Genomic DNA, 27155 nt, shown 5'->3' with positions numbered 1-27155 from the left:
ATAAATTTCACTGAAAACAGGAAACCACGAAGCTGAGATGCTTACATGTAAGGGTCGAGAGAAGAAGGGCTCAAGGCCATGCAGGAGGAAGCTAGGGAGGAAGTGCGGTGGCTTTCTGCTCTGGGGCCTCCTCCCTCCCTCTACACAGGCAGCTGGCAGGCCTGGGCCCTGGCAGCCAAGCTATTAGAATTTACCTCTGCCTCCAGGTCAGGAGCTGAGGGCTGGGCCAGGCCAGCGTCCCCAAAGGGCAGGAGCACTCTTTAGAAGTGGGGGAACAGGAAGTTTGGCCTGTGGGCCTGTCCAGCTCTAGGGGTAGCCCGGCCCTGCCTCGAGCACGCGTTGCCCTGCCAGTCCTGACCTTATGAGCCCCCGTGAGGTGTGAAAACAGCACCCTCTTTCTGTGGCGACTGGCATTGAGTGTTCATGGCAGCAGATGGAGTAGAAGAGGGGGCCCCTCCAGGGACAGAGCAGGAAGGAGCCTGGCCTTTGGTATTCTGGCCACTAGAGGCATCAGTTTGGTCTCCAGGCCCATGCTCACCCTCTCCTCAAGGGCCCCAGGCACAGCAGGGTGTTCACATTGACCCATAGCCTTGGGCCTGACAGGGGAGCTTTGGAAGCAATGCCATACCTCCAGGGGGCTGTCTGCTCCGGCCAGACCTGGAGCTCCTCCTCTCTTCCACCCCGACAGCTGATCTGGGCGGGCTTCTCCCTGCCTGCTGGACCTTCTCCCTGCCTGAAGTCCTGGCTCTCCACACCCAGGCCCAGCTCAGCAGAGTCAGTGTAGGCTGCTGGCAGACAAATGCCCAACTGAAGCTGGGCCCTCTGCAGTCAGTGCCCCAGCTCCCACCCAGCTCCTACCCTCCCCCTTTGAGGCCCCGCCTTCCCCGTTTCCAGAGTGCAAAGACACCCCCCAATTCCTCTCATGCTTTATAGCCCTTTAATAAAATTCCACAAAGGACTTCCCTGCATATGTGTGTAAAAACAAACTTGAGTAATGCCCTGAAGCAGGAGGTGGGAACAGAGGGTGCAGAGCAGAGCGGCCACAAACCCTTCTATGGCTATGTCCTGCTCCTCCCGCCTGCCAGGGTCACTCTGCAGCGAGCACTCAGCAGACTGAATGGAACAGAAAAACAACACAGGGCGGGCTTACTGGGCCACAGGCACCTCAGAAGCAGAGTAGGGATTTAAACCCAGCTCTTAACAGTCCATCTACAGGGTTTGCACCTGTTGCCCATGTACTTTTAAATAGCACCCCCTCTTCACTCTCGAAAGTGTCACAGTTTGGACAATACATTATGTGGTCACTCTCTACTGGCCACACTGAGCAGTGGAGGAGGGCGATGGGGAAGGCAGGGGAAGTGGAACCCTCTCCACTCACCTTCCCAGCAGGCCCCTGGGCTCTCCCTCACCCCCATCTGGGGTGGGTGTGCAACCTCTGGCCTGACCTCCATTGCCCAAGATGCCAGTCAGCTCACAAGGGCCGCTGTGCCCCAATGTGTACTTCCCGTTTTGGGGCCTTGGCTGGTGGACTCTGGAGACCAGAGTGCAGGCTGTGGGAGCCCCAGATGTGTTTAACCTGCCAGCAGCCCCAAGGAGAGGTAACTGGTAGGAGGCAGCAGGGCGGGGGCTCCCATAGCCCCGGGGCAGGTTGGCCCAGCCCCAGAACCCCATGGTTACAAAGAGTGAGTCTGACAGATGAACAGTCTCAGGAGAGAGGGAGGAGCTGGCCCAACACAGTGGAGGAGAATCTCTCCACACGTCATCCAGTGTCTCACTCTGGGGAGGGTGGCACTGGGGGTGGGGTCTGCTCAGTGCCCATCTTGTCCCATCTGTCTTGTCAAGTCCCAAAGCTCATGTCCCAGAGAGGCTGCCCCACAGCTGGAAATTCTGGGGCTTTTCACATAGGTCATTTGGCATCTGTAGCTGGTGGATTTCCGGTCTCTGGGCTGGGATCCCAGCACATCACTGTTCTTGAGATGGGGGCCGGCCTTCTCCTTTCTGCCACGTAGCATCCAGAGGGGTTAAGAGTCTGGCCATCAGGGGTATCTCAAAGAGTCCGGGCTCAGAGCGGAAGGCAGAAAACCAGGCCCGAGGCCAAGGGACCACTCACAGGGCCAGCCTGACCCAAATGCACCTGCCCCAGGTCCAGCCACAGCTGCCCACTGACCCCCGGTCAGTCTAGATGGCCTCAGAGTTTGGGGAGTCAGGAACAGGGTCTGCAAAAAAAAAAGGAGAAGCTGAGTGAATGGGGGCTCCTTTGTCCCTCACCCCACAAAGCCAACGAGGAGACTGAGGATCTCCCGAGAGGGGTGCAGAGTAGGGCTGGTACTCTGCAGGTGGAGGGGAGGTCACGGCCTGACAGGCCATAGTGCTACAAGCGTCGGGAAGCACTCACCGAGAGACGGGAAGAAGACGTCCCCAGGGCCTGGCGGAGACAGAGGGGTGCTGGGCTCGGAGAGCAGGTGCCGCCCAGACTCAGAAGGCTGCCGCTGGGCCACATAGGACAGTGGGGGCCTGGGCTTGGCCTCCGGTATCCCGTGGGGGGTAGGAGAGACCTCGTAGCCAGGGTTGTCAAGTCCTTGAGCGTTGCCACTAGAGAATCAGAACCGAAGGTCACTGCACTGCCTGGGTTTGGGGCCTCTGCCCACCCCACTGCCCTACTTCTCTGCTCCCCTCCCGTCACCTGCCTTCCCACTTGGGGCCTCAACGGCCCCTCTCAGTGGGAAGGAGGATCCAGCCAGTGAGAAAAGGCTGTGGGCTGCACTCTCCCACCCGCCCTGAGTCGAGGGCATCTGACCGCAGCTCGGCCCTGTGTTCTGACCATCTGCCCTAAGTCAGAAGCACTTCCAGGACATCGGCCTCAGGAGTCTGGGGACAAGTTTCTCTTTGGTCAGTCGAGTCAATGGCATTAGGATTGAACATCCCTACAGTGGGTCTTGAGCTGAAGGGAGGAGTGCTCTTTTCTTACCCTCTTCCCTCTTAGGAGCAGGACAACCTCTTGAGACCCCTCTAACTCTGAGATCCCACCAGGCTCACAGCAGGCCTTCCTTTGACCTATCTTGAAAACCACACCCTTCCAATACCCAGAGGAGCTCCGGGTTTGGTGCTGCAGGCCCCAGAGCCAGTTCCTAAGTGAGGCGCATTCCTGAGCGTGCCCTCCAGGCCAGGCTCCAATGCCAGCTTCTGCTCAGGGCGCGCCAGCACACGCGCCCCCATCCACTCCATCCCCGACCTTCTGCACCCCCTGAGCCCCCGTCTGCCTCTGCCCGTGTAGGCAGTGGCCTGGCAGCTTTCTCCTCAGAGCGCCCTGCAGGGAGGGGTAGCAGCTCCAGGTGTGCTGGCCTCTTTGCATGTTTCAGTGTCTGCCCCTGCTCAGCTGCTTCCTCTCCCTCCCCCACCCCAGCCCACTGACCACGGGTGGGCTCATGGTTTGTCCCAGCAGCGTAGGCGCTCAGCCGTCCGAGTGAGGGGTGGCAGAGAGAACAGCCAGTGCACAGATGTGCGGGCCTCCGTGGCAGATGGCAGGTGCTCTCCTAACCAGCTGTGCCCGGTAGCTAAACAGGGCTCTAAAGCACAGGAATATCCCCTTCCCCAAAGCTGCTCAGGGCACAGGGAAGACCGGGAAGGCCATGTCCGTGTGCTGACCCCTGTCCTGGTATAACCAGTTACCAGGGAAGGGAGGGGAGAGGACCCTGATAAAGCGGGCAGTGTCAGTCTGTCCTGGCTAAAAGTCGCCCCCCTTCTACATTAACTTCTGCCACAGTTGGGGTGCAGACACTGCCCCACAGAGCCACAAGCACCCGGAGGCAGGAGGAGAGAAAGCCTGCCAAGCTTTCGGTCAGGGCAGGGCAGCTGCGGGACATTTTCTCAGGAAGGTGTCCATGGGCCTTACCTGTCCATCCGCACCAGCTCCTGGGCACCTAGGGACAGACAGGCAGAGAGAAGCTGGTCACAAAGGGAAGGCTTCCCCAGACAACACCCCTGCCCCTGCTGCCAGATGCCCCCTAGGGACCGGGAGCCAGCCCAGGCAGGGTTGCGCCCAGCCCCAGGTCCCGCACCCGTTCACTCAGAAGGCCCGCACACAATAACTAACCCAGTATTGTTAACCCTGTGTGTTAGCCCAGCAGGTGAGGCCTCAGTGACCAGTGGAACTCGGCCTGCATCTTACAAGTGTGTAGGACATTTGTCACCAGGAGACCAAAGCCAGCGCATGCTTTCTCCTATGGTGGCGTCAGACCTTCAGGATGTACTACCCAAAGACCTGGCTCCTGAATTTGCTATTTCCCATTTGGAGATTTTCCATGGTCTGGTCTTGATCCATGATTTCTGGGTGGGAATGTTGCAAGGTCAGTTCCTCTTTAGAGGGTTTCTGGGCCTCTCTGTCCCATCCTCCACGTTGCATAATACGGTGGCTTCAGCAGTGACATCTCTTAGAGGATTCTTAGGAAGCCTGAGACCCCATCGCTTCTCAGCCATCCCACCACTTTCTGCCCCTCCTCCAGGCAGCTGCTACCCTGCCCCACTCGTGGGGTTCTCCACCCCCAAAGCTGGACACCAAGCAAACGCAGTGGCTCCAACTTCCCTCTTTCTTGCAGCTCCCCCTGTACTCCCACGGATCCTTCTTGTTTTTAAGAGCTTTCCTGCAGAGCACTATGGGGAAATGGTGGGGGAGGGGTGCAGCAACAGAACACGCAGAGAAGTTGCATAAAGTTCCCGAAATCTGCAGGGACTCCGTGTGTCGGGGTTTGTGTGGGTTCCCTACAGTCCCTCTGGGGTGAGGATTGGCAGCCCCACCTTAGAGCTGGGGAAACCAGGCTCGGTCTCCTGGCGGATAGGTTTCCGGACCCATTGGTCCCTGCAGCACACCACCCTGCTCATCGCTCCCGACCCTTTCCTTTCTTCCCCTGAGGAGCTCTCTCCTGAGCACACCCTCTGCCCCAGGCTCCGGGCCACTCAGCCTCTGCCCTGTGGCCCAATTCCTGCCACTTCCCAGGTGACTTCTGTTCCCTTAATTCCAGCAGCTGCTCTCCCAAGTCTGAATCAAGGAAAATGGCCCAAGTTGCCGCTCCCTCTCCATTTTGCACCTGGCGTGTCTAGCCTCATCCCGACTGGCATCTCTTGTGTCTCTCTCCAAAGATTTCAGTCATACAACTCATTTCTTTTCTTTTCTTTTTTGGAAAGGGTGAGGGAACTGGCTTTAGAAATAGTTGAGAGATACGATGCTATAAAGGGGCTGCCCACCACAGAAACGGGCCCGTTTGGAGTTTCAGAGGCTGTGCTCAGCATCAGGGACAGTGAGGGCCCAGGCAGCCCCCTTGCTCCTTCTTTCAGCCCAGTCCTTCAGCATCCACTTCATCTGTCCCTTCCCGGCCCCTTTGTGTGGGAAGCCCTCAGAGGTGTCCCAATGCGCAGAGTAGGAGGTACTGGGGGCTGACCCCAGTTTCCTCAAATCCTCAGGACACCCCACCCCTGCCCCTCAGTGTCCTGGCCTGGGCACGTCCCCTCTCTGATGTTCCTTCCTCCAGCCGGGAACACGGGCAAGAGTCTCACATCAACCTCTGGAGACCCTGTGGGGCAACAAAAGCAGGAACAGCAGCGCCTCCCCCTACATCCTCTGCCTGGAATGCTCCCCAGTTCCTGTTCCCTGACGGAGGCAGTGCCGGAGTCTGGAGTAAGGGTGGCAGTCACCTGTGTATCTGGAGCCGAGCCCAGCAGGGCACGGCTCCCCCTGGTCCCTCACCCGCCTTCGCAGAAACGCTGCTCAGATGAGCAGGAGCCGATGGCAGTACTGCTGAGATTTCTCTTCCTGGTTGAGCCCCAGCTTCCTCTTTCTGCTCCAACCACTTTACCTGCCCCCACCCCCACCTCAGGGTATTTTGTAGGTAGGTTGTGGTGTGTGTGGTGAGATGGGGATGTCCTAAGAGTAAGGGAGAGGTGGCCACAGTCCCTAAGTGCCCCACTGTACAGCTCCATGGTGGGCCCCCAGGGAAGAGAGGTATGAGCTGTCCTGGTCCAGCCAAAGGAAGTCAGGTGTGAGCCAAAGCCACCTGGTGACAGAGGAGCTCTCCCTGAGTTACCCTCTTCGGAGGTAGCAGCGCAGAGGGAAAGAGGTGGGGGAAGTGCTGCGAGGGCCAAGGCTGGAGGGATCCTCACTCCTGCTCCCAGCGGAGGGGGCTGGGGGGGGGGCGGGGGACAACAACTCAGACTGGCCGAGGCTTATGGATGGGGTCAGAAGGGCGGCAAAGGGCACTATCACCCACAGAGGAGTGTGCAAAGGTGTCTATGACCCTGACTTGAAGCCTGGCTCTACCCCTTACATGCTGTGCAGTTCTTTAAGCATGTTGCTTAACTGCCCTCTCTGTGCCTCAGTTTGCTCAGATGTAAAATGGGGCCAATGAGAACTAAGTGAGAGAATGTATGTAACAAGCTTGGTAAGGTACCGGGCACAGTTGGGGGTTGTTGGCTACGTAAGACACTCGTGCGAATGAGCGTTTTCATTTATACAGTGGGATTATATTCCCTGGAAAAAGCAGGAGTTGAAAGCTCTGAGTTTGAGTCCCAGCTCTGCTACTTACTAAGTTAAATAACATTTGATTAGTTATTTAACCCTGCAGATTTGGGGTTTCTCAGCTGTAAAAGGAAAGAGTTGAACTAAGTTATATCCAAGATCCCCTCCAGTCATGATAATCCAAAGGTCATTTTTGTCCCAAAGATTGCTATGCTAACAAAAAAAAGCCCACCCATACATTAAATCAGGTCCCCAAAGGATCTCCAAGTGGCAGCATTTTTATAAACCAATTTGAACTGCTCCCTGTGATTATGCATTCATCAATAGACATTTATTGCTGAGCCAGCACTGAGTGGGGCTGGTGGGCACTGAGGCCCTGGCAATGGCACAGCTGAGCCCCCTCTCCTCCACCATCAAGCTCAGCTCCTTGCTGGGCCTGCAGTAGCTTCTGCCTGCCTCTTGCCTTTGCTAATCCCAGGGTCTGAGCTGGCAGCTGGGGCAGGTCATTCACACCCACACCCATCCAGGAAGGTACGGATACTCACGGCGATTGGAGGTCACCTGCCTTTGCTTGTAGACCAGGAGCAGGATGAGGGGAAGGCAGAGGATGCCCACAATGCAGGCGCCTGTAGCCAGGGCGGCAGCCGTGATGCCTGCAAGGGTGGAGAGGCAGCCAGGGTGAGGCCCCGTTCCCATGGTTCCTCCGGAGGGGAAACTGAGGGCCAGAGAGAGAGGGCCAGGCAGCCGAAGGACCCACCTTTGCCCAGGCCTCATAGCCAGACCCTCAGTGACCTGCAGAGGCAGGGTAGTCCTAGGTGCCCCCTTTCACAGACAGCCCCATGCCTTCTCCCCACGTGGGCCCAAAGGGTACAGAAATGACGCCAGGTGCTTACAGCTGAGGCAGCTCCCAGGAAGAGAGAGAATGGTCTTCAGCCAGCCACTGGGGACAGCTCAACTGCCCTGGGCCACAGGTTGCTCCCTGAGAAGGTACAGCAGGCCTTCACAGACCCCACACCACAAAGTTCAAGGTCAAATGGAGCCCAAGTGATGGAAAACTTTTGGAAATAGATAGTGGTAATGTTTGCATAACCTTGTGAGCATAACTAACGCCACTGAGTCATAGTCTTAAACACAGTTAAAATTGCCGATGTTATGTTTTACCACAATAATAATAAATTTAAAAAGAGCCACACTTATCTCCTAAGAGACAGCTTAGCTTCAGGGTGGAGGCTCAGGAAGTATCTCATACTTCCAGTCACGCAACAAGAACTAGAAAAACGCGAATCCTTATCTGATATTTAAAAATTTTAAACTTTCTAAATTACAAAAAACAATTTCAGTTCAAAAGATATTTTAAAGTGTTTTCCTCCAAAGAAGTAATCAGGGGCCACGGTTTTCTCATGTACGGTTTAGATGCGTTCTCTGCATCTGTAGCATCTGTGTGATGTGCTTCCCATGTGACACGTGCTTTTCCCACTTAGCAGAGCTTGGGCAGCTCTCCTTTTCGGCACAGAGATGGACTTCATTCTGCCTCGGGCTTTAGCATGCGGCTCACCGAAATCGTAGTGAAACAGCCTCCTGTGGCAGACATGCGGGTCGCTCCCATTTTTCAACACAGCCAATAATGGAGCAATGAACATCTCCTGTATGCACCTTTGCTCACTCAGGCAGGTCCACTTGTGTATAAATTCCTAGCAGTGAAAGTGTTGAGCCAAAGAGTACGTGCGTTTTCTGTCTATTGCTAAATTTCCCTCCAGAAAGGTTGCGCTGCGCTTTGCTCCCACTAACAGCGTGAGAGGCTTGCCTTATTTGCATCTGTCTGCTGACTCCGGGACTTCAGTTGGGAACAGACACACCCCCAGAACCACAACCAGCATAAACGCGTTTCCTTCCCAGTTTTAGCCCTTCCCAAAAGATGGGCCAGGATGTCTTCTCACAGTGTCCGCTGGGCCCCTGGCAGCTTTCGGGAAGGCGCGAGGGCTGTGGACTCAGGTGGCCTTTGCAAACTACTTGTTCGGAATAAGGGCTGTGTCTGCCTCCTTGTATTGCCCAACAGCCTGATGGTGTAAACAAGCTTTCAGAGGTTGGTTCACACCGCAGAAGAGAACAAGCTGTTTTTCAGTCACCTTACAAGTACCCACCGGTGCAGGAACAGTGGCTATGCCACAACCCCTATGCTAATTACAAAGCAAATTTGACTTCATGTTAAAGCAGGCTCCCCCGCAGATCTTAGCGAGGCTGCATTTTGACATGGAATACTGAAAGTAAAAACATTCTGTAATACAGAAGTTGGAGTATTTCTAAACCCCACCATGGGACCTTGCTGTAGCACTATCAGAGGAGCAGGTTGCAAAGCACTCTTTTCTAGTGTTCAAAGCAGGTCTCCTCTGGCTGGTGGGACTTTTGATGAGGTTAGTCAGGTGCTCACTAATTACGGCTTCCTTTTGGCCCATCTGCCTGCCTGACTCCAGCCCCCTGGCAAAGGTGACCCGTCTGCAGCCCCTCTAGGGGTCAGGACTTGGTTCGCTTAAAGCCTGGTCTGAGAGTTAAGGCTGGGACAGGAAAGTGGGGCAGCGTGGGGGCAGGAGTTTGGGGACAGTTCCATGGATTCGACGGCCCTCTGAATCCATGGGCTCCTCTGCAGAGTCTAGCCCCACTATAGCTCCCCACCCCTGTGCACAAGCATAGCCAGTACTTGGGTGGGAGATGGGGTTGGGGGTGGGGGCCGTCCTGCTTAGTAGCTCTCCAGAGCCAGGCGCATCCTGGGAAGGGGATCAGGCACAGGCAAGAGGCAGCTGCAGGCCCTCAGAGCAGGATGCGATGGGTGGGGGGAGGATGTGGCCTGCTCAGAGGTCTTTATCCTGGGCCTGCCCATGCCCCCCAGGTATATACAGAGGAGAAACTTGGGCGGGGCTGCCTGGTTCCCCAGGGAGGTGGCTGGATAAAAGCAAACCAAAACATTCTGCTACGGTGAAAGGTAGGAAGGTTGCTTCTAGGGGAGGAGAGATGGGGTACCCAGCCCCCGTCTCTGGGGTCGGTGAAAAACCACAACCCTTAGCAATCTGGGGCTCCTGGGGCACCAACTTCCTCAGCCTCTCTCCTTTCTTGTTACTTCCCCTGACCTCAGGCTGACATGGGCTTTCAGATGATTTTGTACTAGACTAGCTGCTCTCCTGCTTCCCAAAGATAATGTGAGGAGACTGGGCCACAGTTAGAGGAGGAAAACTCACAGCTTCTTGGCTGGAAGCATCATTACCTGACCAGGCACCAAGGCTGGCTGTGAGCAGGGTCAGGGATCTTTCCAAAGGTAAGAGGCACGGAGGGGGGCGCACAGTGGCTAGCCCCAAGGCCTGCTGAGCGCCTGGGGCGCCGGGTGAATGTTTCTAAACCCGAAGAACACAGGACATGTCCGCTGTCTGCTGCTGTCTCCTTGCCGTCTCCTTGCCGGCTCGCCTCGGAGCAGGGAAAGAGGGGAGCTGACTTTAGAAGCCAGGCCTAGAATTCTACGCTAGAAGTGATAATGGCCAGCACTTCACACAGCACTTACTCTGTGCCAGGCGTGGCTCTTAGCACGTTACATGTGGAACTCCACTGTAGTGGAAAGTGAGCACAGTTGTAATCATCTCTGTTATACAGATGAGGACACGAAGCCCAGAGAGGTTACGCAACTCGGCTGGTTTCGTGCTCTTGAGCACGTCACTGCACTGCCTTTCTCTAGAACGGATTCCACGTTTTAAGCTGAGCGTTCACATAAAATCTGGAACTATCACTTTGCTTGAAAATCTAGTGGCTCTGGCAACCCTCGACCCCCCTCCTGGTGTGCAGCAGTTGGACCTGCACGTAGAGACTGGCAGCTGGGTGCCAGCCACAGTCTCTGCCCCTCCCTACTGCCTTATTCACCAGCTCCCTGGCCTTGCGGGCATTTGAACCAGCTTCTTAGATAACACAATTTGTCTCCCTGCAGTAGGAAAAGGACACACTTGCTTCTGCATCCCAGCACACATGGGACCCAGAGAATGGACTCGCTGTCCAAACCACCCCCACCCGAAAGTACAGCTGAGTGTCTTCTTATCTGAGACAGTGCCCGCCACAGGGCCAAGACACCAGCACAGCTGTGGTCTCCAGACCTGCAGAACCCAGAATCTGGAAGGGGAATGATTGGAAGGGGACCCTGGAGGTCGTTGAAGCCCTCAAACTCTGCGACGGAAGCAAACGTGTCCCTCTGGCCCTCAGGGAGCCAGTCCACTCTGGACAGCAGCAGCTCAGAGAAACGGGCCAGGGTGAGGCTGCACACCCCGTGAACTGGAGAGGAAGGCAATGTTAAAACCTGAGGGCAGAGGTGCCCAGCAAAGGAAATCTGACCCACTTTTGGCAGTCAAGTTCAAGGTTCTGCCTCGCCCTCTGGGTCTTATCAGCTGCTCTGCTAAGATTTCCCAAGTGACTTCTGATTCCTTAACTCTAACAGCTGCTTCTCTAGAGTCTAGATCAGAAAAAAATGAACCCAATTTCAGCTCCCTCTCCATTTTGTACCTGCTTTATCTAGCTTTGTCCCCGCTCCCAGCACCTCTGTCTCTGTCCTCAAGACTTAACTCATACAACTAATATCAGAAAATCCGTGTTGACTGCGGGGCAGGTAGCCCAGCATTCAGGCAGGGTTTGCACTGAGAATCAGGCACTCTGGCATTTCCTTGTGGATCTGGGTCTGAGAGGCTGGGAGCATGTCCCTTCACCTGCCTGAGCCTCAGTTTCCCCATCTGTGAAATGGGGCAAGTGGCGGAAGTGACTGTCTCTAGGGGAGTTCTGTAGCAGCTCCCAGAGGAAGAAGTGGGACAGGGAGGTTGCTCAGAGCGGAAGGAGCGATGGGGAAGTGAACACTCCTGTGTCCCGCCAGGAGCAGTGCACCCTGTCCTGTACACAGGCACGCGTGTCTGCACCCAGTCTCAAGACTGCTGTGTGGGAAGGAAGGAGCCACTCAGAGGCCCCTCTCCGCCCTCACCAGGGAGTCTCTGGTGGAGGAAGTGAGGACGGTAGTGGCTTGGTGTCAAGTAACATGTGAGCTCTGCGGTGTGCAGGGAGAGGGGCTTGAACCAAAGAGTTTCTTCAGTCCGTGTGGGTCTGGCTCAGATCAACATGGGTGTTCTAATTTTGTTCCTGGCTAGTCTTTTTAAAATGAGCAGTTTGAGTAGAAAGTCACGGCAGCCTTTGAGTCAGGGTTTAGCAGAGGCTGCAGTTGAGCTGCTCCCACTCCTGCCCTGGTCTTTGACCATGTGCTCCTGGAGATCAGAGAGGTGGTCTGTACTTCTGTGTCTCCAGGGCCTGGGCAGTGGCTGGTCCACACTGGTCCTCCGAGTGTCCAGGCGCCCCTTAGAGCAGTGCGCCCTTCCCCCACAGGGCACCTCTCTGGGAAAACACTGGGACGCTGCTACCCACTGCCCGGCGCAGCCCTGAGGTGGGAAGGGGTGCGGTGAGCAAAGTCCCAGCTGTGCTGTCGGTATTGGTTGCGCACACTTGGACAAGTCGAGTCACCTCTCTGGGCCTCTTTTTCCATGTCTGGGAAGTGAAGATGGTGATGCCTGCTTCACAGTGTTCTTAGCAGAATCCGCAAGACACCAATAATTGGAAGGATTTAGCACAGGGCCTGGCGCACAGTAGGAGCTCCAGGAAAGGTAATTCTGTCTCCTTCTTGAGCCTCTCCCTCCTCCCTCGCCCGTGAACAGAATAAGCACACTTTAAGTAGCTGAATCCAAGCAAAGAGGACGCCCCCATAGCGCTCCAACCTTCCCAAGGGGCAGAAGACTGCTGGTGGGCAGGAGGGGAACCCACCGAAAACAAGCTCAGCAGCCTGTGCTGCCCAGCACCTGTCATGAGGGCACTTGACCAAAGGTCATTGCCAGGGTACGGGCCCAACCAGGGAGTCAGGCGCTGGGACCCTGGGCCCAAGGTTTTGGGCCTTGGGAGGGGAGTAGGCTTCTGGGGGCTGCAGCCCAAAGGCTCGGGTGAAGAAGGAAACAAAAGCAGAGGAGGAGGAATGGGGTTCCATGGGCTTAGGGTGATGAGGTCAGAGTTTAGGACGGGGTCTGGATCCGGGAAGACAGAGGAGAACAGAAAACCCAGAAGGGCCAAGAGGACGGTCCCTTACTTTCACTCTCCCTGGGGGAGGCTGGGTATGCGATGCACTTGGACGGCGCCTCTTCGCCTGTGGGAGCAAGGAGGAGGGTCATTAGGTGGCTGTCCGGCCCAGGAGGCCAGCGAGGCGTGTCCAGGCTGGTGTGCCCCTCTCCTGCCCCAGCTACTCACGTTGCTGCCCACTTGGCTCAGTGGCCAGGTGGAACCCGCACACGCGCACACACACACACAGAGGCATATTCTCCCTGTATGGCCGGGCGTGCCCCACCACCCCAGGAGCATGGGGACACCTGCCAACGCCCACACCCCTGTCCCATCCACTGCCCCTCGCCCTCTCACCTGGAGAAAGACACTCACATACCCACACTCCCCAACAGCCATTCGACTGTGCACAAACCCACATGCCGGCTGCGGTGCAGTTGTGAGCAGTCACTCTCCCAGCCCAGGTCATACACACTGTTCTGAGAAGAAGTCCCGCCGTTACAGACAGAGCCACATACACCCTCCCTCTCCACCACACCCAGCTGATGAGAGAGAGGTACGTGCACACAGCCCCACACGCTGCAGCTGCCCTGTCTCACACCCCCCACCCCCCGGACTGCCACTGCCACCGCCACCGTATAGAATCACATGCCCTTCAGCACAGTATTACTCAGTCACCCCGACACGCACAGTGCCACACCCCCACAGTCACACTGTCCTCTCTGCTCACCCTTCTGGAGGGGCACACGTACCGTCCCCATAGGATGCCACCCCACCCCTCCGGACGCCCCATATAGGAAGTCCTCACCTCTCTGCACCTGCAGCTCCATGGCCCCGTGGACCCTCTGCTCCGAGTGGTGGTGCTTGATCTCCACCACGAGGCAGCAGTAGAGGCCGCTGTCCAGGAGGGTCAGGTTAAGCATGGTGATGGAGAAGTTGCCATGGTGGTCAGAGATCGACTCTAAACCATGGTGGCGGACCAGATCCTGGCTGGTGTTGGCAGCCTGGTGGCTGCCGTGGTGCAGGTGGAGGTTCTGAAACGTGAGGTTGCGGATAGGCCGCCGGCTGGTACAGGCCTGCACCTCGCCCCGTAGGCTGCGAAACCAGGTCTTATAGAAGGCCACGTCGTGCCCTTTGGCTATGGGGCCCAAGATTCTGCAGGTAAGGGTGACGTTCTGCCCCTCAGGACACACATACAAGGAATACGGCGTGGCGACCTTGAAGGCTGTTGCAAGACCTGCCCAGAGAGATAAGAACCTGTCACCTGCCTGAGCCAGTGCCACTCTCAGTACCTGCAACGTGGGGACGAACCTTGGCCGGGGGCTCCAAAGATGGGAGTTCTGTCGCTACAGGCCCCGGGCAAGTCCGCTGACCTCCCTGAGCCTTTGCCTATTCCTAAACCCAGCTCCATCACAGACTCTGTGGGGAAAACATGGGAGCCTCCCCAGCTGGGGGATCCCCCCACCCCAGAGGCACTAGCCACTGGCCAAGGAGTAGGAGAGACTCCCGGCCGGTGGCAGGCCGAGCCTGGCCAGCACTCGTCCATCCCCCAGGTGGAGCCTGCTCCCTGGCTCCAGCTCCCGTGCCCCTGGCCCCACGGCAGGCCCTGTGGCTCTCTGCCCATGGCTGGTCCCTGGCACTTCTAACCTCCATGCCCAGCAATGTTGGGTGGGAGGCAGGACAGGAAGCAGAAAGGCTGTTTGGGAACAGCAGCCCTTTGTCCTGGACCCGCCTCCTGGGAGCCGTCAATACCGTTGACCCTTCCCACTTCCGAGGCTGGCATGCCTTCCCACCTCCTCGTCACTGAGCACTAATGGAACTCCCAGGTGTGAGAGGCCTGGGCCAGGTGCTGCATCTCATCTGTAGGCTGAACAGGTGGCCTCCCCTTGGGAGCTTACAACCTATGTGGGCAGACAAGGCCTGCCTTCGCAACCAAGGTACCCCATTGGTTAAAGGGCAAACTGGTGCCAACCTCAGGGCACTTGTAGGAAAGAGGACAGAGCCTTCCTGGGGATGGTTAGGAGACTTCTTGAAGGAGGGAGGGCCTTTGAGTTGCTGGACAGATAGGGTTTCAGCAAGCAGAGAGGCTGCCCTGGGCCAGGTGGCTGGGAGACTGGAAAACCCACGGTATCTCCAGGACAGAGACCAGGAGTGCATTTCCATCTCACCCACGCAGCCACCTGTCCCCCAGCCTTCGCAGAAATGTTGTCTAGTTCACTTTGTTTTCAATAAGCCCATGATATAATCCCTGGTCCTCTTTCCCTTACCCCCCGTCCTGCAGCACTGAACTGCGCTGACCCTTGAAAGCACTGGCCCCTGAAGACAGAATGCCAGGCTGGAGTCTGGGCCCTGCTACCCACCGTAGGAGCCTCAGTCCCCTCACTTGTGTGGGAGAACATGTCACCTACAGTAACACACGGCTGTGGAAGGGCTGAAGGGGGGAAGGGGAAACCCTATCTGTCCAGCAAATCAAAGGCCCTCCCTCCTTCAGCTGTGGGCGCTAATGCCCTCTGCAGACAGAGAGAGGAAAGCTGTGATTATTATATGTTAGTGACATTTTAATCGGCATCCTGGGGGCAGTTGCAGGTCCAGCAGACACGAAAGGAGAGTTTGGGAATATGTATAGAGTCCAAACAGGTATGTCCTTTTCGTCGCCGTTGCCTGAACCCAAGAAAACACCGCTTCCTTCAGAGGCCCCTCCCCTGCCTGCAGAGTCTGGGATCCGCCTGCAGCTACGAGGGCCCTGCCCAGGCAGCGGGGAGGCTTTAGAATTGGACCGGCGTGCACTGGAGTCCAATCACTATGAGTTACTTAAACTCCAAGCCTTGAACTCCTCATTTTAAAACAAAACATAAGAACAACTACCTGCTGGAGCTGAGGCAAGAATTCCACATAATCGCCCTGGCTGGCGTGGCTCAGTGGACTGGGTGCGGGCCTGCGAGCCGGAAGGTCGCACGCAGGTTTGGTGCCCAGGCCGGGTACAGGCCTGGGTTGCGGGCCAGGGCCCCAGTTGGGGGTGTGCAACAGACAACCGAGGGATGTTTCTCTCCCTCTCTTTCTCCCTCCCTCCCCCTCTAGAAAAGAAAAGAATTACTCGCAATTTACATGAAGTGCTTGAAAGGGCCTTGCTAGGAGTTGGTGCTTGATGCATGGGAGCTAGAGGGGTCTCAAATTTGTTTCAGCAATTGAAGAAACAGTTCCTAGGAGTGGAAGATAGTTCTGCACAATAGAATGGATAAGCTAGCTTCAAAGTCTCTCCCACTACGGTGTGAAAGACAGATAACAGCACGTGACCCAGTCTTGGAGCCCTGCGTATTCAAAGCAGAGTGTGTGCAGGCAGAAAAGCGTGGCCCCAAAGAATATGTCTGCAAGGGCAGAGTTTTAGGCCCCAGAAGGTGAAGAAGACGGAACACACTAGAGCCTCCCAGTCACCACCCACAAGTACGAGGGAGCCAGGTCTGGGAGCCCCAGATTTAAAGGATGTCATTGCCAAGATCAGCAGAGATTTCAGAACTTCTTTGGCAAAATGCTGGTCTCCTTTTCAGACAGAAATATAGAGGCCCAGTAAAAGAAAGTAGTTTGTCTGAAGTTCCAGAAGGTATAAACTCCAAACCTGGAGAATGGGGGCTTCAGGTAAAGCAGGATCTAGTTAGAACTAGAAGAAATGAAATGTATTATGTGCCATGCTAGGTGTTTTATGTCCAACAACCCTGTAAGATAGGTGTTGGGTTTTTTCATGTTTCACTGATAAGAAAACTGAGGCACAGAGATGTTAAGTAACTCCCTGAAGATCACATAGTAAGTAAGTACAAGAGCCAGAATTAAATTCAGGCAATTAGACACTACATTGGAGAAAAAAAAAAAAAGTTCAGAAACTGGTAGCCCACAGACTACATCTGGCCTTCAGACAGATTTTGTTTGACCCTTAATGTTTTTCACATTTTTTTGAGATTGTCAACATTTAAAAACCTGGAATTTTATGAAAATTCAGACTCTTAACTTCCCTTTGAAAATCAGGAAATTAACTCAAAACCAGCTTTCCTACAGGGTTATTATCAACTAGAGCTGAGTAGCAGCCTCCCATTTAGATGGTGCATCAGTATTCCAGTTTGCAGCAGTCCTCACTACTCCCTAATATTGTACCTGGCCTGCTTCACTCTCTCCCCAGGGAGAGTGCTTGATCCCAGGGACATTGGAGTTTGTGGTCCATGAGTGTGGCTCCTTGGTCTAGCCAGTGAGGGACTCTACTGCCCAAGCCCATCACCCTACAGACGTGACCCGAAAGCTCAGAGAGGAGATGACCCACCCAAGGTCCCCAGTGGAAATCTGGCAGAGCAGGGACTGAGCAAGTCTTCTCCAGCTGCCTACCCATTATTCTTACCTCCTCAGCAGATCTGATGGGAGAGGAGCCCCAGACACCTGGCCGTGCCCCTGACAGCCTGGACTCCCCCTCACAGGCCTGTGCCGGCGGTGAGAGGGTGACCTCAGAACTGCGGCTGTGCCAGTATGTGGAGGTGGGGAGTGACTAGGGAAGGGACCTTTTGGGTGCTCTCAGGGAGAATAACAACAACAAAGCACCCACAGAGTGGACTCTGGGGTTTTCTCTGCCCTGGGCTCCCATCCCCATCAGACTGCAGGCCACATGGCAGCTCCTACCAGCACCTCTCCCAGCTGGTGCCCCATGATCCATTTTCCCGACATCACCTCCAGCCCCAGAACTACCCCAGGCTGGGAGGTGAAGCCAGATTTAGCAGCATTTGCAGGCACTCACACACCCTGGGGGCTCTCTGGAGGGCTGGCTCAGTGGGTGGGGCCACACATCTGATAGCAGAGGAAGGGGACAGGCGGAGTAGGAGTGGATGCAAGAAGTGGAGCACCAAGCTGAGCTGGGTGGGGACCGCTAAGGGAGCAGAGTTGTGGGTGGGGCGGGGCTGAAATGTAGGCAAGGTGGGGCTAGCTTCGGGTGGAGTGGGGTGGGGCCAGGTGGGAGCAAGCAACAGGACCTCCAGTGAGGGTGTCAGGCCCTCTGATCACAGAACTACCTAGAGAGCCGTGGGCAGGGCTTTTCAGCCCCAGCAGCAGTTTTCTTAAGAACCCACAGAAGGGCACAGAGAGAACTGGGGTTCAGAGACAATGGGAGGAGGGGCATTGCCCAATCCCCAACCCCTCACATACCCCAGAAGAACCTCTTCCCCTTTCAGTAAAAAAAGGAGAAGCTAGGATTCAGGTTTGGGGGGAGCAGAGCAGGGTGTTCAGGCTCAACAACAGAGCCAGATAGGAGTAGGCCAAGGGTCCACAGGATGTTGCCCGGGGGGAGAGAAAACACCTCATGTGTTGAATCTGAGACGCCAGATGGAGACCCAGGGCAGCCTGTACTTGGGAGGGCAGTCCAGAGCTCGGTCTTGGGGAAAACAGTGCGCATGCCCCATGCCATCCACAGCTGCACATGTGTTACCAGGGAACATGCATATATATAATTCCAGCTGGAATTATAATTAGTGGGCGGGAGGATGTTGCTCATTGTCAGACGCAGATCCTTTTGAACACCTGGGTCATTGTCAGGGACTGGGGAGAGTAGGTGGGAGGAAGGCCCTGGCTCCAGGGTGGTGCCGATGCCAGACAGGAAAAGGGCCTGGGGCCTGAGCCTGTGCCCCGGGCGGGAACTGTCAGTCACTGTGCTGCCCTCGGAGCCCAGGCCCCAACACGCCACTGGGTGAGAAGGCAAAAGCACCTGGGTGGAAAGTACTGTGAACCCGGAAAATTCCAGGTCTCAGCATTCAAATCTTGGCCTGTGAGGTCAGATCCCAGAACCCCTCTCCCCACTTAGCCACGCCCCTACTGTGTGCCCTTGGGCAGGTCCCATCCTTCTCTGGATCTCCCTTTCCGCATCTTGTCTTGAGAAGATTCCTCAAGTCCTGCCAGCTCTGAAACCCTACAGCTCGGGGGAAGGGCTGCCTTTCCTCAGGGTGGAAACGGGGTGAGAACCTGGCCACCAAGGTGACCACAGGAGCTTTGAATGCTTCTCACCTGTTAGGACTTGCCGAGCACTTTCTACTCCTCACTTAAGTCTCACAACACCCCCTTTTTAAGATGAGGGAACAGACTCAGAGGAGTCAAGCGACTTGCCCAAGGCCACACAGGCCTGTGAGGCTGAGCCGAGACCCACGCCTGGACACGGCGGACTGCAGCCAGAATGAGCCCACCGCCTTCCAGTGGCCAGGGCGGGCACCTCATCCTCCAGCTGTTCAGAGTGAATTGACCTTGAACTGACTGGATTCTGCTTTCCACACAGCCGTCCTTGCTCTTCCTCAGGCCAAAACTGAAAACATCAGTCTTGCATTCCACAAATTTTTACCAAGGTCCTAACCTGAGCCAGGCCCCAGACAGAGGCCATGGGAGCACTGTGTTCCAGAAAGGACATCCACTCAGAATTTGCTTCTGCTTCTGCCCCTTTCTAACTCAGAACCCTCAGCCACAGGTGCGCTCAGCCCCCGGTAAGAGGTTCTGTTCCAGCACAGGGCGAAGGACCTCGTGTCTGGCTTCATCTGGGGAAGCTAGTTTTCATGACCTTCATCTCATCTCCTTCCAACCCAGCAGGGGCCTGGTGAAACTCCGTGGGCGTACACGAGATGGGTGTGTGTGGGTGTGGACAGGCTTGTGTATTTTCCCTGATGGGGTGTAAGCTTAGCTGGCAGTTGCTAAGACAACGTCCCAACCTTTGGGGGCGGGTCCCTATCTTAATTGGTTGGGCCAGAGGCCCCACCCAAACAGCTGAACTCTGTCGGGCTGCTAGGGCTCAGAAGTAAACAATTACTGATCATCTGTTGTTGCTGGCCCTGTAGAGCGGCAATAGTCCAGGTCCTCACCCTCAGACCAGTCCCCAGACAGGCAGGGACGGGACTCCAGCTCCCTGCCAAGCCCTGTCCCCCGGAATGGTCCGTGAAGGGTGTAGGGAACGACTAGGCTCCTTCTTTATCAAGATGCGGAACACAGAGGGAAACAGAGGCAAGAGCCAATCAGAACTGAGTCTGCCAGCACTAAGCTCCAGGACACGCCCCTGAGAGAGGGGCTGAGGGCCTGAAGCTAGCAGGTCCTCCCCTGGGGCTCAGTGGCCTGGGAGGACAAAAGGCATCTCAGATGTGTTTATTGATACCTGCCCCCGCAGGAAGTGTCTGTCCATTCACATCGACCAAGGAGTCGGGGAAGGGGAAGCCGGGCTCTATTGGAGGAAGCAGCACTTCCAGCACCTTGAGAAAGCATCCGTGCATGGGGACTGGAGGCTGGAGGCCAGCACACCTCCCCCGGGAGGGCCTGGACTTCTCGCCTGAGGCCCTGCCAGTGGCTGCTTCTCCGGATGACTCCCTCCCCACTCCCCAGGCCCTCCCTGAGGATGACTATGCTGCCCACACTACCAGTTCCAGCCAGCTACTCTCAAGATCCTGTGCTGTGAAGGCTTCCGAAGTTCAAGTGTCAGGTTCAAGTGTTTCTGTGCCGTACCCTCAGTGATGGAGGCTCAGTGGGATAGACATAGCTGGTGCTTACTCTGTGTGAGGCAGCATTCTAATCACTTTTGCATGGATTTTCTGACTTAATCCTCCCTCTCTGTGAGGTAGGTACTATCACCACCTCCATTTTACAGATGAGGAAACTGAAGCACAGAGAGCTTAAGTAACGCACACAGAATCTCACGACAAGCAAGTGCTGGTGCCAAGATTTGAACCCAGGGAGTCTGGCTCCAGAGGTCTGGTGGCGCAGGCTACCCTCTAGAGTGACTAGAGGCCCCACCTCCTTGCCGCAGATGGACAGGGGCCTCACCCAGAAGGACCCAGCTTGTTTAGACCCCTGCCAGTGCAGCTGCAAGCTCCCTCCGCCTCTCCCACTGTGGTCATGGGGTGGCTAGTCGGCCCTGGCATAGGAGAGGACTCGCTGGGGCCCGCTGTGTTTTCCCGGGGAGAATTCGGGGCTGGAAGAGGCCCAGAGAGGCCCTCTGAACCTGCGCTGGCTTCTGTCCCTTCCCCCCAGAGAGCTGAACTGTCCTCTGCCACCAGCTGACGCTCCTGACAGTAGCGAGACTGCTTCTGTGCTGACGAGGAGGAGCTGGCAGCGCTCCCAGCACAGGTCGTCTTAATTTTACAGAGTTAAACACATTGAATCACATAGAGAGAAGGTTATTCCCTTTTCAATTCTCTCTCAGTCCTGATTACATCAAAGAGAAAGTCCCAGTTTGATGCCACCATGCCTTGAGAACATCTGTCATTGGCTAGGCCCCTCTAGTTTTGGTTTGGCTTTGGGGTTTGTTTTGTTTTGTGTTTTGCAAAGGACAGCAGGTTTCGGGGCGGGGAGCCTTCCCCCAGGCTATAGTTTCTTACTAGAATTTACCCTTATTTGGTCTTCCTATTTATATACTTTTATAATTTCATTCTATTTATAGCAAGTGATACTGGCTTCCCATTTATGGCAGTGATATAAACTTTCCTTTCCAGATCTATTTACTTTAGTAAACGAAAGAATAGATTTAAAGGCAAAAATAGGTGTTAAGAAAATAGGCAGACCCTGAAGAAACGCCAACGCGGACGAACACATGACCGAAGCCCAGGAAGCGCCGTCACAGGACTGCCCTTCGAGAGCGAGCAGGCGGCGGTGCTGAGACCACACCGCCGGCCGCCTTAGCCCACGTGGCCCACGTCAAGGTAGGGTGTGTGCTCACGGCCCCTCCCACAGTGAGCGAGCAGCCAAGGCAGGACTTGCCCCCGTGTCCCCTGGGGGATGAGATCTTTGGAGGAAGGTTAAAGGAACTGGGTGTGCTTGATCTTGATCCATAATTACCGAGTTGCTGACGGCCTGACGGTGGCCACTGTTTTTCCCTCTGGGGATGGTCAGCCAAAGCAAATAGGATGAATGTGGAGATCAATTGCCAGAAACACACCACTGAGTCAAGAAAACCCTGAGCCCCACTTGCCTTGAGGTTGAAAAGTCCCTGTCCCTGCCCTGTCCGGTGGCTTAGTTGGTTGGAGCATTGTCCCGTACACCAAAAGGTTGCAGGTTCAATCCCCAGTCAGGGCACATGCAGGTATGGAGGTGAGGTGGTTCCTGCAGGTGCTACAGGGAGCTAGGTCCAGTCTGCGTGTCCTTTAGACCTCCAGGGTTCTGGAGAGTTCAGTCCCAGTGAGACCAGGCTCTGGTCACTCCAAGGGGCCCAGGAGGCAGCAGGGAGCTCAGATGCGGAGCCGACGGCACCTAGCATCCGGAAGCCAGGAACCAGCATCACACCACACAGAGTTCCCCAGGTGCCAGGCACCGTGTTGAGTGTTGTTCACTGACTTGGCACAGCAGCCCTCTGAGGGAGGTGTGGTCATCACCCCCGTTTGAGGGATGAGGGAACTTGCTTAGAGGCACCGAGTAACTTGTCCAAAGTCACAGAGCATCTTGGGATTTGAACATTGGGCTGACTGGCTCCCAAAGCCGAACTATTAAGTAGTAGAGCTGTGAGGGAAGCCCTGGCATGCAGGGTCCACACTCCAGGTCCCTTGCTTTGCTGCTCCGTTCCCGCACAGGGTGCCAGTGGGCGTGCCTGCGCAGCTAAGGGGATCCAAGGGTCTGTCGGAAGCTGCGCTGCCAGTCCCCAGCTCACCCTCCCCTGGTGAAGCCACACTGCCTCTGGATGAATAGTTGGCCTGAAACCTGGGACTTCAAGCTCAGTGTGTGGGGCTGTCGGTGCTGGTTGGAGGGGTCGCTGCCAGGAGGCCCCATGTGTGTATGCATACCAGGAGGCGGCCCTTCCGCTTCCAGCAAGTGCACCTCCCTGGCTCCCCTAGGGAGGTCAGGTCCTAGCAGGGAACTTTCGCCCTGCTTGGGCAGAAATGAGCAGCCAGCACAGCTCAGAGACGGGCTCCCCAGTACTGCTGGATGCCCCTGGCGTTGGGCAGATGTTCCCTCATCACCATGGACTGGCCTGAAGGCTGTTTTTCACCACCCACGGCCTCTGGGCAGAGGGTTGTAAATTTCCTAAGAGTTGACCATTGCTACATCAGAGGCTTGTGCCACAGGGTTGCTCAACAAGGCCCTGCAGCTCTGTTTACTTTGAAGGGGAAGGTGGAGTCTCTCCTCCCTGGCTCCAGGGTACCTCCAGTGCTAGCCCCAGAGTGTGGGATTCCTTGGTCAGCCTATGAGGACATGACAAAGACAACAACTGCCATGGGCTCTAGGAATGCCTATGGGGAAGGAGAAGCTCAGCCACTTTTGGGGGGTTGGCTGGGCCTTAGCTCCCTAGGTGCCTCCCTCTACCCAGGTCATCCTGCACCAGACCCAGGAAAGGTGTATCTTCAGCTTTTCCTAGACTCCTGAGCACCGTACTCACCACCACCGTTCTCCTGGGCAATGGCCCAGCCACAGAGCTAGAGAACAGACTGCGCCAGCTACCTCCATCTGACCTTCCCAGACATGATGTGTTTGACTTGAACAGTCCTGCCCAGGGCAACCTAGCACCTTCACTGGCTGGCGGGCAGGCCTTTCCCACTCACAGAAGCCCCTGACCCCACCTGCAGCCAGGCCTCCCATCTGGCACCTCCCTCCACACTGTACTAGGCAGTAGGGGAATATTCATTAGTGTGCTCATAGTACAGTTAAGAATACTGGGTATCAGAGTAGTTCAAAACTAGAATCCTTTCTGCAGAAAGTTGCTTTGAGCCCTAATTATCTCCCTGAGCTGGGCCCAGGAAGAGAGGGAATACCAAGCTGTTTGAATAGCCAGAGCCTCTCGTGGTGCAGGCTCCTGGCTGTGTAGACAATACGGAGTGAGGGGCTCTGGGCCTCTCTGCTCCTGGCTGCTCTGTAAGCCGGTCCCTGAACCCTAGTTCTCGGGAACTCAGTTTCCCAAATCAGGGCTGCTGAACAGAGAAGAGCCCAACCAGGGGAGGGCAGGAGAGGGGTAAGAAAACAAAAGGGCCTCTCAGGGTCACTTGGAAAGGAAGGGACAGGGCAGGTGGAGCAAGGAGCTCCTTCCTGCCTGCCACTGTCCCCTGCCCCTTCTGAAGCCATGTCCTGACATGAGCCATGGCTTTGGTGCCGGGACTGCCCACCTCCCCAGCTCTCTCCCCAGGATGGAGTATCCAGGCTGGAGTTTGGGCAGCTCTGCCTGTGGGCTCCCTCTCCCTTATCGGAAGTCCAGGCCAGCATCCAAGCCCTGAGATATCACGCTGCCTGCAGGCACCCACTTGTTTCTCTTCTCCGGGCCTACCCACTGGGTCTCTGTGCCAAGCTCCCCACCTCCCTCCTGCCTCCCTCTGACTCCTTACATGACTCACACTTTCCCTGGGCCCTTCCCATAAAGTTTAGTTCCACAGGCTGCCTGCCAGCACCCCACCCCCCCATCCCTGCAGATCCAGCCTCTTCAGTTCTGGGAAGGCAAGAACCAGAGGCCAGGCTGTGGCTACCAGGACCTCAGCCCTCCTCCAGCAGCTGCTGTGTCTGGCCAGGATATCACCTGGTGTTGTAACAGTTCACACTTTGAGAGAGGAAAGTGGCACCTCCTTGTGTAGGGCTTCTGTGTTAGAGCCGAGGAAACTGAGGCCAGAAAGATGCTATAAGTTATCCAAAGACTCAGAAGGCACTCATGGCTGATCTGGGAAAATGTCCCACACTCTCCTCAGTGCCCCACATGGGTCCCTGAGCTCAGCTTCTCTAGGATGCCAGGAGCCAGCTGATCACTGAACTCTCAGCCATCCAACCCTCAAGATAAGGACAAGGTGGGCACCCACGTCTGGGAATGCACCAGTGGATCGCACGGCTGAGCCAGGAGTGTCACCAGGGGACAAGGCACAGGCCAAGAGCACCACACCCCCCGCACCCTGTGAGATCCCGGAACCCTGAGGTGGGAGGGGCAGGGAGATGCCACAGGTGTCCAAGCCAGCGGTACCTGACTGGTGTGGCTTAGTGGCTTGGGCATCATCCCACTAACCAAAAGGTCGCTGGTTCCATTCCGTTCAGGGCACATGCCTGGGTTGCAGGCCAGGTCCCCAGATTGGGGGTGGGAAGCATGCAAGAGGCAGCTGATTGATGTTTCTCTTATTCTCTTTCTCCCTTCCTTCTCCTTTCTAGAAATCAATACAGTCTTTTCCACAGAAAAAGCCAGTGGTATCCACTAGAACGCCCTGGGCCTGTCCTCACAATGCCCACCTGCCGTTCTGCAGAAGCTACTCTCACCCTGGGCTCTCTGGGCAGGGGAGGAAAGGGTTGGATAGGCAGCTGCCTGGGCAGCTGTCAGGGCATAGAGATGTGCCCACCTCCCAGCCCGGGCACTTGACAGAGACGCTGCTGCCCCCTGCCAAGCGGTCCCAGCAGCCTCCCTGCTGTGGGGTGGGCGGCACAGCAGGCTGAAGGGGGCTCCCAGGGTGTCCCATCCAGGCTGCAACCCCCCACCCCACCCGCTGTGTTCTCCCCATGCTCTGCCTCAGTGCCCAGGATCCATCGAACTTACCTTGGGAGGCAGCCAAGAAGAGAGCGAGGAGCACAGGCCCCCAGCGCTGGCCGCTGGCCTCTGGGACTGGGGGAAAGCCCATGTCACCCTTGGGCCGTGCGGAGCGCGTCTGGGGCAGAAGCGGAGCTGCGGAAGCACAGGGGGAAGTCCTGGTAGCAGGGAGCAGACACACGCGGCAGCGGCAGAGTAGGAAACCTCCCGGGCAGGACGAGTGAGTGAAGTGAGGAGTGCTGGAGAGCCAGCGAGTGAAAGCAGCCAGCGCCGGAGAGAGGCCGGCTTAGCACCCCACCCCGCAGCGCCCCCAGGAGGCCGTAGGGGGCACTGCCTCCAAGGGCCCGCGGGAGGGGCTTCCGCTGATTTGCATCAGAGGGGAACCCGCCAGTGTCCCGGCAAGGCAGCTCCGCTCGCTCTCTACCTTAAAGCCTTTTCTACTCTCCCGCCTTCCTCTTTGCAGAAGATTAGCATATTTGCACAGCCTGAGAAGTACAACTCTGTGTACCTTAGCGTAATCATCATGGATTGTGTCTGCTCTTACCCTCCAGCCCTTGAGTCATCTGGGGCCACGGGCTGGTACCCTACATCCTCCAGCCCAGCCCAGACCCAGGCCTGGTATGTGGTGGGCACTCCTGGTTGTAGAATGAATTAGTGGGAAAAAAAACCTAACTTCGGAGTAGACTTGACTGTAGACTCCAGAGGTTGCAACGCCCTTGTGCACACCTCACACAGATGTGGCACAGGTGCAGGAGCACACCACAGCTCGGCACACCACTGCACTAGGGCACACATGGGTGTGTGCACAACATCTGGCAGCGTGTGCCAGAGCAAGTCACCAGTGCCCCTCTCCCCTGACCCCAGCCTCCCTTTCCACTCTGCCCCGTCTCACTCCCTGCCTGGGTGTCCTTAGCACATTTGCACACACACCCCCACCGCTGGTGCCCTGCTTTTGCACCCCACTCAGCACACCAGCACCCCTGGTGATGATGTCTCTCTCCTCCCTCCAAATTCTCCTCATGCCTCAAGGCTCAGTTCATGTCCGTCCCCTTCACAAGGTGCCCTGAGCTTCCCCGGGGAGTCCCCTCTCCAGCCTTTATATCCACACCCCTCTAGCCGTCACACCACACCAGGGGTTGCCAACCAGTTGATCTCGCCTGAGCTCATCTGCTCTTCTGAGCTAAACCACGAGCTTTTGGGGACGGGGGCTTCTCCTTGATGTTGGGGAGTCCCTGGCACAAAACTGGGCATGGAGAAGATGTTCCACACACTCTTGTCTGAATGGGAAAACTGACGAATGAGTGAGGGAGTTCCTAAACGGAGAGGTGGAGGTGACAGTGGCTAGGCCAGGGACTGGAGGAGAGGTAGGGCACAGCCATTGTATCCGTTTTACTTGCCCCCCACCAACCCGGCTGATGTTCCCAGGAGCTTTGCTGTTCCGTTAGGGATCTGAGCTCACAGGCAAGCCCCAGGCTGAAGGACAGAGGGCGACCAGAGTCCATTGGGGCCAGGAATCATGGTAGTGAGATTCTAGGGTGGCCAGGAATTTGATCCAAGTCAGAGGCTATCTGAGAGCTCTCAGCCATCACTCCCAGGGCAGGAAAGGCTGTAACAGAGGAAGGGTGGGTGTCCTGCTGTTACTAGATGACCTTGTACAGGCCCAGTCCCCCTGGAGCCAGGGAATCCCCCGGAGAATGGGAGCCCCAGAAACTGCCAAGACATAACCCAGGTCCTTGATCATGACCCTGATCTATGGCCCCACTTCGGGAGGCAGCCCAGGGCCCTTCCTGCTGGCAGAGTGTGAGCTCTTTCACTCAGAGAAGGTACAAAGCCCATCGAAATCAGGTGGGGACGGGGCCCTCTTCCCAACCTGGACATGCTCTGGGAGAGGTGGGGTCCCTCAAGGGTGAGACCCTGGAGCACCCGCCTCCCACCAACCCTCCATTTTTTCCTGGGCTGGCCTTGCCCAAACCACACTTGAAAGCAGAATCCTTCTGCCCCGGGGCCTGGAAGGTGGTTGAGGGTAACCAGGGATTAGGGGGAGGGTTGCAACTGCCTCCCAAGCCCGTCCCC

General features: G+C 56.3%; 2 protein-coding genes across 2 annotated transcripts in view; one reads left to right on the top strand and one right to left on the bottom strand.

Annotated features, from left to right (window-relative positions):
* The window catches only part of CDH23 (cadherin related 23), a 412088-nt gene that overhangs the window by 349026 nt on the left and 35907 nt on the right, over positions 1-27155 (top strand). The gene's annotated exons all lie outside the window — the stretch shown is intronic.
* VSIR (V-set immunoregulatory receptor) lies at positions 921-25416 on the bottom strand. The gene is made up of 7 exons (XM_045841836.1): positions 25092-25416; positions 13425-13853; positions 12648-12704; positions 7054-7161; positions 3893-3920; positions 2396-2592; positions 921-2216 (listed from the first exon to the last, which is right to left on the bottom strand). The coding sequence occupies exons 1-7, from the start codon at positions 25171-25173 to the stop codon at positions 2179-2181; spliced, it is 939 nt and encodes a 312-aa protein (XP_045697792.1). The 5' UTR covers positions 25174-25416; the 3' UTR covers positions 921-2178.

Source organism: Phyllostomus hastatus, unplaced genomic scaffold (assembly GCF_019186645.2).
Source record: "Phyllostomus hastatus isolate PE091 unplaced genomic scaffold, TTU_PhHast_1.1 phas_contig_38, whole genome shotgun sequence".
Classification (NCBI taxonomy): Eukaryota; Metazoa; Chordata; class Mammalia; order Chiroptera; family Phyllostomidae; genus Phyllostomus; species Phyllostomus hastatus.
Note: the sequence above shows the minus strand (reverse complement) of the source record. Positions and strands in the feature narration are given on the sequence as shown.

What these genes read in the sequence shown, in the direction of transcription:
- VSIR (XM_045841836.1), bottom strand. Translation starts at nt 25,173, where the DNA reads ATGGGCTTTCCCCCAGTCCCAGAGGCCAGCGGCCAGCGCTGGGGGCCT. An exon ending in CTTCTTGGCTGCCTCCCAAG is followed by an intron (nt 13,854 to 25,091) that starts GTAAGTTCGATG and finishes CTCTCTGGGCAG; the next exon opens with GTCTTGCAACAGCCTTCAAG. An exon ending in GAGCTGGTGCGGATGGACAG is followed by an intron (nt 2,593 to 3,892) that starts GTAAGGCCCATG and finishes CTGATTCTCTAG; the next exon opens with TGGCAACGCTCAAGGACTTG.